General features: G+C 42.2%; 1 protein-coding gene and 1 long non-coding RNA gene across 2 annotated transcripts; both read right to left on the bottom strand.

Annotated features, from left to right (window-relative positions):
• Positions 1-250: 250 nt before the first annotated feature.
• LOC143768756 (uncharacterized) lies at positions 251-4,390 on the bottom strand. The gene is made up of 3 exons (XR_013214009.1): positions 4,089-4,390; positions 1,929-2,188; positions 251-535 (listed from the first exon to the last, which is right to left on the bottom strand). It is a non-coding gene; the product is annotated as an uncharacterized LOC143768756 (long non-coding RNA).
• A 2,632-nt stretch (positions 4,391-7,022) lies between these two features.
• On the bottom strand, positions 7,023-10,832 carry LOC143768757 (dispanin subfamily A member 2b-like). The gene is made up of 2 exons (XM_077257407.1): positions 10,597-10,832; positions 7,023-7,177 (listed from the first exon to the last, which is right to left on the bottom strand). Exons 1-2 carry the CDS (start codon positions 10,765-10,767, stop codon positions 7,034-7,036), a joined length of 315 nt encoding a protein of 104 aa, XP_077113522.1. The 5' UTR covers positions 10,768-10,832; the 3' UTR covers positions 7,023-7,033.
• Positions 10,833-14,257: the final 3,425 nt, after the last annotated feature.

Here is a 14,257-nt window from a genome sequence, read left to right on the forward strand (position 1 = left end):
ATTTTATTCAGGATACCATGACATGCGTGTCTACACAGATGCTTAGGAGGGACGATCCTACTGACACATTCCCTTTAAAACCAACCTTAGTACTGAATAAATCCTTAAAAATCGATTTGAGATTTAAAAAAAAAAAAAAAAAAAGTGAAAATTTGCTGCTCAGCCTAAAAGCTATATTAGCATCCAAAAAAACCCCTCCAAACAAAAAGATATTTTTTTTTTAAATAAAAAATAATGCCAGGATCGAACATGAGGTAATTGTGAACTTTTTATTATCGGTGTGGAATAACTGATTTAAAAGCAGAGAAGTGAAATTTTGCAATATTTTTTTTTGTAAACTTCAGATACAAAAAAAGGAACAAAGTATCAACCATTTTTTTTTTTAATTACGGAAGCGTGAATTTGTTAAATTGATGTAAATGGCGGCAATAAGAAAGATGACCCCGATCATCGTAGCGGCAATATTCAGGCCGTAGGCGGTACCGGAGTGCTTGGCCGCCAATTCTGCGTTGTTTCGTTGAATGGCGTCGCGGCTCTGCGAAAAAAAAAATCAATAATGACATGAGAAGCATCAAGTCTGGTAAATTTAGAATTCTTTTAGAATTTTTGGTGATCCCAGTGGAATCTGGTAACTCCCGATTTTACCCTGATTTATCAATTGTAACTTTTTAAAAAAGTTTCGAAATTTGGCGCAACTTCATTACAGCTCCCTCCTAGTGTATTCTTGAGTATTCCAGTATTTTGATATTTTTGAAACTTTTTGCATCAATGTACAACTTTTCGCAAAAAGCTTTTCAAGATAGGAAGAAAGTTCACTTTTGATTTTGCGCCAAATGTATACATTTTTATGAATTTGGAGCCAAAAAGGCAACAAGCGATTCATGAATTATGACTTAAGAAATACATAAATGATGAATCGGGGTCTAAGTGTTACATCATTGGAGGATTGGGGATCTTGTCAGAGGTCACAGTTAAAAAACATATAGTGGAATAAGCAAAACTCCCAGCAGCACAGAGTATTTCAGAGAACAAGGGCATGATGGAACCTTCCATGATCCCTTTTTTTCTCCCTATAGTTATATATCTTCTTATTACTGCGCAGTTTTTAGATTTATTAAACAAAGCTCCGTCCTGTCTCCTATCGGTAAACATTGGTCTTGGCATCTTTTACTTATAAATGTTTAGAACAAAAGCTACAATAAAAGATCATAAAATAAACACACAAAAAAAGGCAAGACGAAAAGGAAAATGTTACAAAATTAAGAAAACGCTTGAAATAAAAAAACAAACAACGAAAAGACAACAATAAGTTAATAAAGCAAGGAAAAAAGGGTAACGAAACAAAAAATAAAAAAGAAATGAAACCAAAAATTCAATTACAAAATAAATGAAATGTTAAAGAAAAAATCAACAATGAGGAAATTGCAAAAATGAAATTAATTAATAACTAAAGAAAAGAAAGTTTTGCAGGAAAAGCAGAGAAGTTTTTTACTTTGGGAACTTGTGACCTTTTGTACTTTTTTATTGAGCAACTTTTTCCTTGAGTTCAATATTTACAATACATTTTTGTAGATTCTGCTGTGAATTACGCTTCAGGCTTAAAAAAAAAATATAAAAAAAAATACAATGATATCTCTGTTTCTGATTTCGCCACTCCAGATCTAATTCTATGCCATTCTTGGCACATGGTGACCTCCCGGAGTGACGCTTCATCACATGTGATCAACGCTGCCAACCAAAAATTCATAAATCCTGCAAATAATTTGATGATACTGACACAAACATAAAAAGCTACAGCTGAGGATGATGATGAAAAAGCTAAATAAAATGTTGACAGTGTTTGGTCTTTATGGCACAAGAACGCTGGGTTCTAGAAGGGTTAAATAATAAAAAATCTCCATTATAAATTAGGATCTTTTCGTAGTTACCTTGACGGAGAAGATGACAGCGGCCAGTCCTAGGGGCAGGCAGCAACAGATCAGGTTGATGATGGACCACACCAGATAATCCTTCTGTGGGGTCTGATAGGACACCGGCCCAGGCTGCATGCTCACCACATTTACAGTCGGCTGGTACATTTTCTTGCCGTCTCCTTCCATACGCAGTTGCAGTAGACTCGAGTGTAGCTCCTACTTCTGATTCTCGCTTTCTGCCATACTTGGTTTTATTTTTTAGGGAGGGGGGAGTTCTAGACAACGGAAATTCTTTGCAATATTATTCACAGCTTCTTAAAGAGCCCCTACACAATATACTTCTGTAATCAAAGACGAGTTTTTAAAAAACTACTTTTTGATAATTCCACATATAGGGCCCTGATATAATGTACAGCTGAGTATACCACCAGCACATACAGAAAGATCTATGGAAGTCCAAGTCTGAGGCTCCACAGGCAAAACAATTCCCAGAGCAACGGAGAGGAATCATAATTAACAGCAGATCAGAAAAAGTAATTAATGGGAGAATCCTTCTAAATGAAGGACTGACCCTGAATTCCCTCCTATATTATACTACAGAGCTGCACTCACTATTCTGCTGGTGCAGTCACTGTGTACATACATTACATTACTGATCCTGAGTTACATCCTGTATTATACCCTAGAGCTGAACTCACTATTCTGCTGGTGTAGTCACTGTGTACATACATTACTGATCCTGAGTTACCTCCTGTATTATACCCCATAGCTGTACTCACTATTCTGCTGGTGCAGTCACTGTGTACATACAGTGCATTACATTACTGATCCTGAGTTACATCCTGTATTATACCCTAGAGCTGAACTCACTATTCTGCTGGTGCAGTCACTGTGTACATACATTACTGATCCTGAGTTACCTCCTGTATTATACCCCATAGCTGTACTCACTATTCTGCTGGTGCAGTCACTGTGTACATACATTACATTACTGATCCTGAGTTACATCCTGTATTATACCCTAGAGCTGCACTCACTATTCTGCTGGTGCAGTCACTGTGTACATACATTACATTACTGATCCTGAGTTACATCCTGTGTTATACCCCAGAGCTGCACTCACTATTCTGCTGGTGCAGTCACTGTGTACATATATTACATTACTGATCCTGAGTTACATCCTGTTATACCCCAGAGCTGCACTCACTATTCTGCTGGTGCAGTCACTGGGTACATATGTTACATTACTGATCCTGAGTTACATCTATATTATACCCCAGAGCTGCACTCACTATTCTGCTGGTGTAGTCACAGTGTACATACATTACATTACTGATCCTGAGTTACATCCTGTATTATCCTCCAGAGCTGCACTCACTATTCTGCTGGTGCAGTCACTGTGTACATATATTACATTACTGATCCTGAGTTACATCCTGTGTTATACCCCAGAGCTGCACTCACTATTCTGCTGGTGCAGTCACTGTGTACATATATTACATTACTGATCCTGAGTTACATCCTGTTATACCCCAGAGCTGCACTCACTATTCTGCTGGTGCAGTCACTGTGTACATATGTTACATTACTGATCCTGAGTTACATCTATATTATACCCCAGAGCTGCACTCACTATTCTGCTGGTGTAGTCACAGTGTACATACATTACATTACTGATCCTGAGTTACATCCTGTATTATCCTCCAGAGCTGCACTCACTATTCTGCTGGTGCAGTCACTGTGTACATATATTACATTACTGATCCTGAGTTACATCCTGTGTTATACCCCAGAGCTGCACTCACTATTCTGCTGGTGCAGTCACTGTGTACATATATTACATTACTGATCCTGAGTTACATCCTGTTATACCCCAGAGCTGCACTCACTATTCTGCTGGTGCAGTCACTGTGTACATATGTTACATTACTGATCCTGAGTTACATCTATATTATACCCCAGAGCTGCACTCACTATTCTGCTGGTGTAGTCACAGTGTACATACATTACATTACTGATCCTGAGTTACATCCTGTATTATCCTCCAGAGCTGCACTCACTATTCTGCTGGTGTAGTCAGTGTACATACATTACATTACTGATCCTGAGTTACATCCTGTATTATACCCCAGAGCTGCACTCACTATTCTGCTGGTGCAGTCACTGTGTACATACCTGCATCTCAGATGATGTGTGAGGGGAAGGTTCAAGTATTATAAAATTTATCCTTTTGTGCTGTTTAGAGGGATGGAAGGTTATAGAAGGAGCAGAGGAGTCTTCACAGGTGTTTTGAGGGGCACAGAGGAGACAGGACTGGAGAGAACAGAGATCTCTGTATGAGAACAGATGTATCTGAAGGAGAACGAGGAGCCTAGAGAGGAAAGAAAGGCTGGAGAGGGACAGAAGAGGCTGAGGAAGCAGAATAATCTTTAGAAGACAGGGAAGTTAGTTTGGGGACAGAGTGGAATGGAGAGGACAGAGAAGTCTGGAGAATAGTTTGTAGGAGGATATATGAATTTTGAGAACAGAGGTGATTGGATGATATTGTGGAGACTAGTGCTTGGAGGAAGTCGCATCTTTTGGAGACATGACACAGTATTCTTGAGAGGGACAGATGTTTCTAGAAGGCAACAGAGGACTGTATAGGGGGTCTGAACAGATAAGTCTGGAGAAGACAGAGGTACCTGGAGGACAGCAGTGTCTGTGGGGGACAGAAGAGTCTCAAGACATAATAGTTTCTTAGAGGATACATAAGTATTTGGCAGCATCCAACTTTTCCCATATGGAGCCCAAACACATGTGACTGAGCTTTCATGTCTTAGGGGGAGACGTAGGGTTGCCAGAGTTTGTTGTCACTAGAAGGGAGAACCAGATTCCCATTTAATGTATATTTTCTATTTTGTTCTGTATTTATTAGTTTGGTCTGGTGCTGTATTTATGTTGTGCACTTGGTTCTGGTTCTGTATTAATGTGCATCTGGCTCTGTGCTGAGTATATGTCGTGCCCTTGGTTCAGGTGTTGTATTTTTGTTATAAGCTTTGAACTAAACCTGATTGTATCATACGAGCTCAGTTCATACCATAAAGACAGCACCAGAACCAAGCTCACAATATAAATACAGCGCAAAATTCAGTAGAACTTAATCTTATAATATAAATTATGTCATTATAAGATTGTTTTGTGCTGTATATATTGTAAGGTTGATTGTGTGCTGTATTTCTGTTATGAACTTGGTTCTGGTTCTGTATTTTCATTTTGAGCTTGGTTCTCGTTCTGTGTATATATTATGAACCAACCTCATATCAAACATTCATATAACACTTATAACAAAAATGACATAATATAACATTGTTTTGTGCTTATTTATATTATGAGCTTAGTTTTGGTGCTGTAGTTATGTCATGAGCTTTTTTGTAGTGTATTTGTAGTGTATTTGTGATCTGAGCTTGGTTCTGGAGCTTTACTTAGGTTTTAGCTTAGTTCTGGTGCTGTATTTAAGTGTTAGCTTGCTTCTGGTGCTCTAGTTAGTTGTGAGCATGAATATGGTCCTTATTTAAGAGGTAGCTTGGTTCTGCTGATTTATTTCACTGTTAGCTTGGTTCTTGTGCTGTCTTTAGGTTATTTGGTTGATTCCGGTGTTGTATTTTGATATTAGCTTGGTTCTGGTGCTTTATTTGTATGTTAGATTGGTTCTCTATTCAGTTGTTAGCTTGGTTCTGTTGCTTTATTTCAGTCTTAGTTTGGTTCTCTTGCCGTCTTTTGGTATTAGGTTGATTCCGATGTTGTATTTAGATAGCAGCTTGGGGATTTTATATATAACACTTTATTCACGGTCCTCTTGATATCATAATTAATGTCAATCTGTATTTATGTAATTCTTCTATGGTTGTTCAGTTGCCAATAACACAAAATTCTTTAGAAATTTGATCCAAGCAGCTTTAGTTTAGTGTCCCATGCAGGCTCAATGGACCAGGTACCCGTCCTTATCTGAACATTTGAAAAAGCTTCTTGATATAAGATGGATTGCAAGTGAGCGAAAGATTGGGGTCTACGACAGTGATGGAGTTAAAGGGATTGCCTCTTGTCAACTAGCTTTAGCCCACAGGCTCAGTGATGTATAATAAATCAATCTGATTTTATTTACCCTTCCTGTGCTGGTATTAATTACCTACCTTGTATAATATGACCGACGCCTCTCTCCTCGGCCATCTCCATACCCGTCTGCAGCAATCCACCCAGTCCTTCCATCTCTTCTCTCCCGCCCTCTCCCTGTTTTGGGTCTTTCAGTGCTGCCGCTGACTTCATTCCATGGGGGTAAAATGGTGTATGACGCACATCATCAATGTTAGAAACCTTGGTGTTTACAAGTAAATATTTTTGGAAAATTCACATTTTTATTTTCTTGGTCCCATTCTAATAAATCCTATGTGACTCCCTAGTGGTCAAAATGTTCACGGCGCCCCTAGATACATTTCTTGATCCTGATCAGCAGAATCAGGTTAATAAACACGGAGTGGTGTTTGTTTGTCATCAGCCGCGTGTTTGAAATCAAGTGAACCCAAACTTTGTATCTACTTTGCTTTAGTTCCGGTAACTCTCCCTAACTAACTCACTTTGTTTTTAAACTTTCTAATAAATTAACAAATTTCTTAAATGCTGTTTTGAGGACTGAGCTGTGCCGGATTAAAAATGAAGCGACTTTAGGAATCAATTCAGGTCCCTTTAGAAGTGAATTAGGTCCTAAAAATGGAGATGTTTAAATGTTCATGAAAGTTTGAAGAATTGCAGTAAAACTTACCAGTCTTGTAACATTACGAAAAGAGTTAAAAAGAGTTTTCAAAAATGAGACCATGAAAAAGTCAATTTATTGTACATATTCTTTATTCACTATGTCTGATATACAAGCAGAATTGTTGAAACTTTTTGAAAATTGTCTGAAAATTCCATTTTTATAATACAAGCAGAATGAATATTGACCACAATTTACCAATAATATAAAGTACAAAGCGTCATGAAATCTTGGTCCCAGTACAAGCGATTATCAGCCAAATACAACATAAAGGGACATACGTCCAGAATTTTTTGCATTTTTTTACAATTTTATTTCTATTTGTAAAGATCTACTTTCCTGTGGTGAAAAACATGATGATAAGGACAATAATTAGGATGACTCCAATTACTGTAGCAGCGATATTTAGGGCGTAGGCGGTACCGGAGTGCTTGGATGCCAGGGCTGCGTTATTCTGATTAGCGGCGTCGCGGGTCTGTGAATAAAAGGAATGATTTATTGATGGCACAAGAAGTGTAAAAGACTTGTTAATTAGATCTGTTTCTGCAAAACATTGGTGAAACTGTAGGAGTCATAATGAAAACATAACCAAGATGGAAACCATTAAAAGGAGAAAAAATCAACTCAAGAGCAAACTCCAAAAACTAAAAAAAGTATAAAAAAAAATCAGAATTGTATTAAATTCATCCAAGACATACAATAACTACCGTAATAAAAAATACTTAAAAGTGTAGAAACTTATTCCATTATATGCAAGGGTTCAATTATAATACTCCATCTATACTAACACCCAATCTCTAGGATCACAAATAATGAAAATATATTCAATAAGTTGCATTGGAGAAACAGTATAAATATGTAACAAAATAGCGAAGCATAAAAGCACAAATCCTTAGTAAATTAGGATCGAATATAAAGTAAACATTAAGCGCTATGTCATCTATTACCATACAAATCAGAGAAAAGGAGAACCGTACCAAGGGAGCGAAATCTGGGATAGACAATAAATTGGCCAGCGCCATACTGTGCATGTCAACTCAGCTTGTGATGAATGATAGATAGGTGAGTGTCAGGAAATAGGAAAGTTCTGATTACTTCACTTACACATACAGAGCTCTTAGCTGCAGTTTCCTCTGCCTGCCAACACAAGGCTGGAATTCTAAGCCACTTTTTCTCCCTCCGCCTGTGTGTATAATCCTATACTTCTTCCTCCCCCCTCAGGAATTTTTATGGCTCTGTGCACCCACAGACAAGTCTCCTTACACTTCTCATTTCCCCCTCCCACCAGATACTGGCTAAAACTGGTACAGAAAGCATGGGAATCTATTGTTCTTTTAAGGTTATTTATAGTGGCACTGATCAGGGCTAGAGATATAAGGATTATATATTCCGGACGTCCATCGAGAGATCTATAACTCCCTGAAACCACTAGAAGCTAAACTCAACGAGTACAAGGAGTGGGTTTCTCTGTAAGCGGGTCATGTAACTACACCGTGTTTACACTTAAAAGAATCCCCCCGATGGGGTGCACATCTTGATCATTGTGTCTTTCTTATACGAGGTTCATACAGCGAGCTATGTATAAAAATGGTTGCCATAACTCTAAGAAAAGAGGAGGATTCAGCCTCTAAGTGAGGTCACCACAGGGGTAGTGCCTTGGTTTTAGGCCGGGAAATAAGTGAGTGAAGCAGCAGTCTTCACGTGTCTTTTGTCCGGGCCTAGCTGCTATACAGATGTGTGATATGCATCTAGATGTGTCCCTCTGAGCACATGGGCAGCCAGGAGATGGAATGATCTGAATGAAATGTAACTGTTTTTTCAACTTTAAACCCATTTTATTTGTAATTGTATTGTACATACGATATTTGTCTTCTTTATAATATCTTTGTATACTTCTGTAAACACTGCTCCCTTTTTTGGAGTAAAATATATAAAATTACTAGCCTTGTCTCTCCTTGCTCTATAATGTACTGTCCTCTGAAGTGAATTACACTACTAATTTGGGTTGGCTCCAGACCCGTTAATAATTAAGAAATCCGAGCTGGTGGCAGCGGATTTGTACTGTGCGTTTGGGAGTCTTTGTAGCGACTGGTGGCGTTGATAATTATTGTTCCCTCCTGAGTGGGAGTAGTTATATCGCCCTTGCTGCAGTGTGCCCCTTAACCAGTACATAGAAGGCAGCCTTTCTGGTGACTAATTATCCTAGGTGCAGTATCTGGTCTGACCTGGGGATAAGGGGGGCACCAGAGAGCTGCAAGTTCCAAACCGGAACTGGGAAGTAGGATATAGATAAATCCCCTTCAGAAAGAACCAGGGGCAACCAAACAACCCCGGTTCATGACAAATTGGTGTGAGTTGTGGGGATGATAAAGGTACCCTCCCCGTGAACCGTGGCAGCGAGGTACCACCCAAATTACCCCAATCTAAATAGGAGATAGGCTGAAGCCAAATGTAATCAAATCGGGGATTGGTGGAGAAAATTTACCTACACGTTTCGCCCCCTCAATTTGGCTTTGTCAGGGGTACAGTGAAAATGCATGCATTGTCTATTTATAATGAAATAATACAGTAATTACCAAATGCTTGTCAAGAGAAGGTGAAAAAAGGGCATTGTGAAAACCTTGTCCAGAAGTATCAGCGTGCGCTTGTGCAAGAGTTATTAGTAGGGATTAGCACAAGGGCACATGCGTCATAATGTCATAAGTCAGATACAAAGTGAATGAGCGTCAATGTGATGGCGCCCGGTGTTATATGCTCACATTACCATTCGTCTCTATTATTAATTAGCGCAGTAATTGGCAACAATCACTGCAAGTGCGAATGCGCAAAAGTGTTATAAGTGAAACCTAAGCCTGAAGAGAAGAACGCCATTACAATCAAACCAAGTGTAGGCAACACTAAAAGCCTTCCGGCTCATGAAGAAAAGTGCAAACCCTAATAGACAGTTCATCTGATTGTCCATGAGTGCCCGAGGGAAATCTGCTTTATGGAAGGCTTTTGAAACTTGCAATCTCTTGGGAATAGGGCAGGTCTTCCATGTAAGTTGCCATGTGTGCATTCACATCATGGATGGGGGTATGCTGATTTCAGTAATGAAGGAGAAAGTCTTGTGGGAGGAGAGATTAATGGGAGGAAAAAGATTTTCCACAGCGCAGAGAATTTCAGGAGAGGAGTCTGTTGATCTCAGGGAAGGTCATTGGCCGAGAGTTAGAAGAGCAGGGGAGAAACCACATAGTACAGCAAGCAGAGCACTGAGCAGCACAGAGGATTTCAGAAGGACGGACAGTACATGTATATGTGGGCTCAGGAGCTGAGCCTGCGCTATTCCCTCTGGGAGTCAGCTGAAACTCTGATTTATAACACAGAGGCTGCTGCAGTGAATGCTGTAAAGATAAACTTAAAAAAAAAAAAAAATACAATTGAAGATTTTATTTTCTAATTAAGCCTTCAAAAAAAAAATCCTGTAAAGTTGAAAATAAAGTAAAGACACATCATCATCATCATCACCTCCTCTGTCACTTTTGCCACACCCAGCATTGTTTGTATGCCATCCCAACCTCCTGGCATGGCGTTGGCGTCTTCTCTTATGTCACCGCTGAAGCCAGTCGGAGGCACTGTGATCGGTGGCAGCGGCAGAAGAGGTGAGTATTTTATTTGATTTCATTTGTTACTGAAGTTGACAAGTAAATCAGCAGACTTGGGGCAGATTATCATCTGTGGATTTACCTGCAGATACTCCTACTTCTATATTAACAGAGACATTAAAAAGTTCTGGCTCTTAGAGAGCGACAATAAGAAAAATGGAAGCAAAAAATTGAAAAATTTGGCACAAGATCACCTGGTTCTGGAAAGGTTAAATATTGGATAATCACTCAGAGAATTGTGGATTTTTACCTTGACGGAGAAGATGACAGCGGCCAGTCCTAGGGGCAGGCAGCAACAGATCAGGTTGACGATGGACCACACCAGATAATCCTTCTGTTGGGTCTGGTAGGACACCGGCCCGGGCTGCATGGTCACCACATCGGAAGTCGGCTGATACATTTTCTTATTGTCTCCGTCCATGCGCAGTTGCTGTAAACTCCAGTTTCTTCCTCTGCTCTGCGCACTCTGCTGTGCTCAACTTTTTGTGTAAGGGGGAAGATCAACAGGATGGGAGTTTATTACATTATTTTGATTGACTTCTTAAAGGGCCCCTGTTATTGGCTGTTACTACTGAGCTTGTCAGGAAGGGAGGGATGATGGTGCAGTCACTGTGTACATACATTACATTCATTACATTACTGATCCTGAGTTACATCCTGTATTATACCCCAGAGCTGCGCTCACTATTCTGCTGCTGCAGTCACTGTGTACATACATTACATTACTGATCCTGAGTTACATCCTGTATTACAGGGCTGCCACTAGAAATTTCGGGGCCCCATACTGGCAAAATTTTCGGGGCCCCCTTGAGACTCCACCCTGGCTCCACCCCAGCCCCGCCTCCACGCTCCACCCCTCGAACTGGCCACAGTCCCACCGCTCTCTCTTGGAAAATCTCCACTTCTCACCTATCACACATTGACAGTTCCTATCACCAGATCACACATATAGCTGGCAGCTTTTGTTTTGGCCAAAAGATTTTTTAAGCCACCAAAATGACAAGGTAGACACTTTTGGCCAGGCCCTACTCTACTGTAACCTATTAAATATTTGTTAAAATATGCAATACAATTTAGGTATATTTTTATTTATTTTTCAATTTTTAAAATGACCTATAATACCACATACAAGGAACAAATACCACAGCACTATGACCAGACACCATATTACCACCACAGTGACCGAATAATATCAAATACAAGGAACAAATACCACAACACCATGACCAGACCACATATTACCACCACATAGTGACTGAATACTACAATACTGATCAGTAATAAAAAACACCTCACAATACTATCACTATAAGTTACATAGTTACATAGTTATTAAGGTTGAAGGAAGACTGTAAGTCCATTTAGTTCAACCCATAGCCTAACCTAACATGCCCTAACATGTTGATCCAGGGGAAGGCAAAAAAACCCCATGTGGCAAAGAGTAACTCCACCATGGGGAAAAAAATTCCTTCCCGACTCCACATACGGCAATCAGACTAGTTCCCTGGATCAACGCCTTATCAAGGAATCTAGTGTATATACCCTGTAACATTATACTTTTCCAGAAAGGTATCCAGTCCCCTCTTAAATTTAATTAATGAATCACTCATTACAACATCATACGGCAGAGAGTTCCATAGTCTCACTGCTCTTACAGTAAAGAATCCACGTCTGTTATTATGCTTAAACCTTCTTTCCTCCAGACGTAGAGGATGCCATTATACACAGAAGATCTGTACTTAGTATGCAGTGTCTGTGTACAGGTAATACAGCGATCACTGGTGACATTATACACAGGAGCTCTGTATATAGTGTACAGTGTAGTGTCAGTGTATAGGTAACACTGACTCACCAGTGACGTCTCTAGGTGAAGTCCTTCATCTTTCATCCAGAACAGATCGCCATCACTTCATGCAGCCAGGACTCGTTTCTGCAGGGAATAACACAGTTATCTCGAGTTCCGCTTGCAGAACACATTACTTAATTTTCCCAACTTCTACATTACACCACATGAAGAAGGCAACATAGTATCACTGTACACAGTAACAGGACCGCCCCCCATTTAAAACCGTATACTCAAAAAATAAAATAAATACATCACTGCAGTAATAATATCCCTTAATTAGCCCCTATGGTAATAATATTTGCCATCCTAGCCCCCGTGTGTCTCATTCCTGGCATCAGCCATATGTTCTCGCATCCTGCCCTAATGAGTATCCATTCTGCCCCATATGATCTCCCCATCCTGCCCCATCTGTCTCCATCGTATCCATCCTGCCCCATAATCCTGCCCCATCTGTCTCCAATCCTGCCCCCAGTGTCTCCAATCATGCCCGTATCACCATTCTGCCCTGTCTCCAATCATGTCCCCTGTGTCTCCATTCTGCCCCATCTGTTTCCAATCCTGCCCCATCTGTCTCCAGTCATGCCCCAGTGTCTCCATTCATGCCCCGTGTCTAGCATACTGCCCCCCTGTCCAGCATTCTGCCCCCGTGTCCAGCATTCTGCCCCGTGTCCAGCATTCTGCCCCCGTGTCCAGCATTCTGCCCCTGTGTCCAGCATTCTGCCCCTGTGTCCAGCATTCTGCCCGTGTCCAGCATCTCCTCTGCCCCTGTGTCCAGCATCTCCTCTGCCCCTGTGTTCAGCATTCTGCCCATCCCCTGCATCTCCTCTGCCCCTGTGTCCAGCATTCTGCCCCTGTGTCCAGCATCTCCTCTGCCCCTGTGTCCAGCATCTCCTCTGCCTCTGCGTCCAGCATCTCCTCTGCCCCTGTGTCCAGCATCTCCTCTGCCCCTGTGTCCAGCATCTCCTCTGCCCCTGTGTCCAGCATCTCCTCTGCCCCTGTGTCCAGCATACTGCCCCTGTGTCCAGCATACTGCCCCTGTGTCCAGCATACTGCCCCTGTGTCCAGCATACTGCCCCTGTGTCCAGCATCTCCTCTGCCCCAGCATGTCCAGCATTCTGCCCCCGTGTCCAGCATACTGCCCCCGTGTCCAGCATTCTGCCCCCGTGTCCAGCATCTCCTCTGCCCCTGTGTCCAGCATCTCCTCTGCCCCAGCATGTCCAGCATTCTGCCCCCGTGTCCAGCATACTGCCCCCGTGTCCAGCATTCTGCCCCCGTGTCCAGCATCTCCTCTGCCCCTGTGTCCAGCATCTCCTCTGCCCCTGTGTCCAGCATCTCCTCTGCCCCTGTGTCCAGCTTTCTGCCCCCGAGTCCAGCATTCTGCCCCCGTGTCCATCATCTCCTCTGCCCTTGTGTCCAGCTTTCTGCCCCTTTGTCCAGCATCTCCTCTGCCCAGCTTTCTGCCCCTTTGTCCAGCATTCGGCCCCTGTGTCCAGCATCTCCTCTGCCCCAGCATGTCCAGCATTCTGCCCCCGTGTCCAGCATACTGCCCCCGTGTCCAGCATTCTGCCCCCGTGTCCAGCATCTCCTCTGCCCCTGTGTCCAGCATCTCCTCTGCCCCTGTGTCCAGCATCTCCTCTGCCCCTGTGTCCAGCTTTCTGCCCCCGAGTCCAGCATTCTGCCCCCGTGTCCATCATCTCCTCTGTCCCTGTGTCCAGCTTTCTGCCCCTTTGTCCAGCATCTCCTCTGCCCAGCTTTCTGCCCCTTTGTCCAGCATTCGGCCCCTGTGTCCAGCATCTCCTCTGCCCCAGCGTGTCCAGCATTCTGCCCCCGTGTCCAGCATACTGCCCCGGGCAACCTCCCCCCCCCCCCCCCCCCCCGGATCGCCGCTACCAAAAAAAAAAAAAACTTCTTACCTGGCCATGTGCTCCTGCGGCGGGCGAAGCTAACTTCCTCCACGCAGGTGAAGGACGCACTCGCCGGCGGATGACGATTATGTCAGACGCCGGTGAAGTGCACACTGCGGTCGCTCAAGTCTGCTGCCAGCCTCCGACTGGCTGGCGGCGGC

This window comes from Ranitomeya variabilis, chromosome 4 (genome assembly GCF_051348905.1).
Source record: "Ranitomeya variabilis isolate aRanVar5 chromosome 4, aRanVar5.hap1, whole genome shotgun sequence".
Classification (NCBI taxonomy): domain Eukaryota; kingdom Metazoa; phylum Chordata; class Amphibia; order Anura; family Dendrobatidae; genus Ranitomeya; species Ranitomeya variabilis.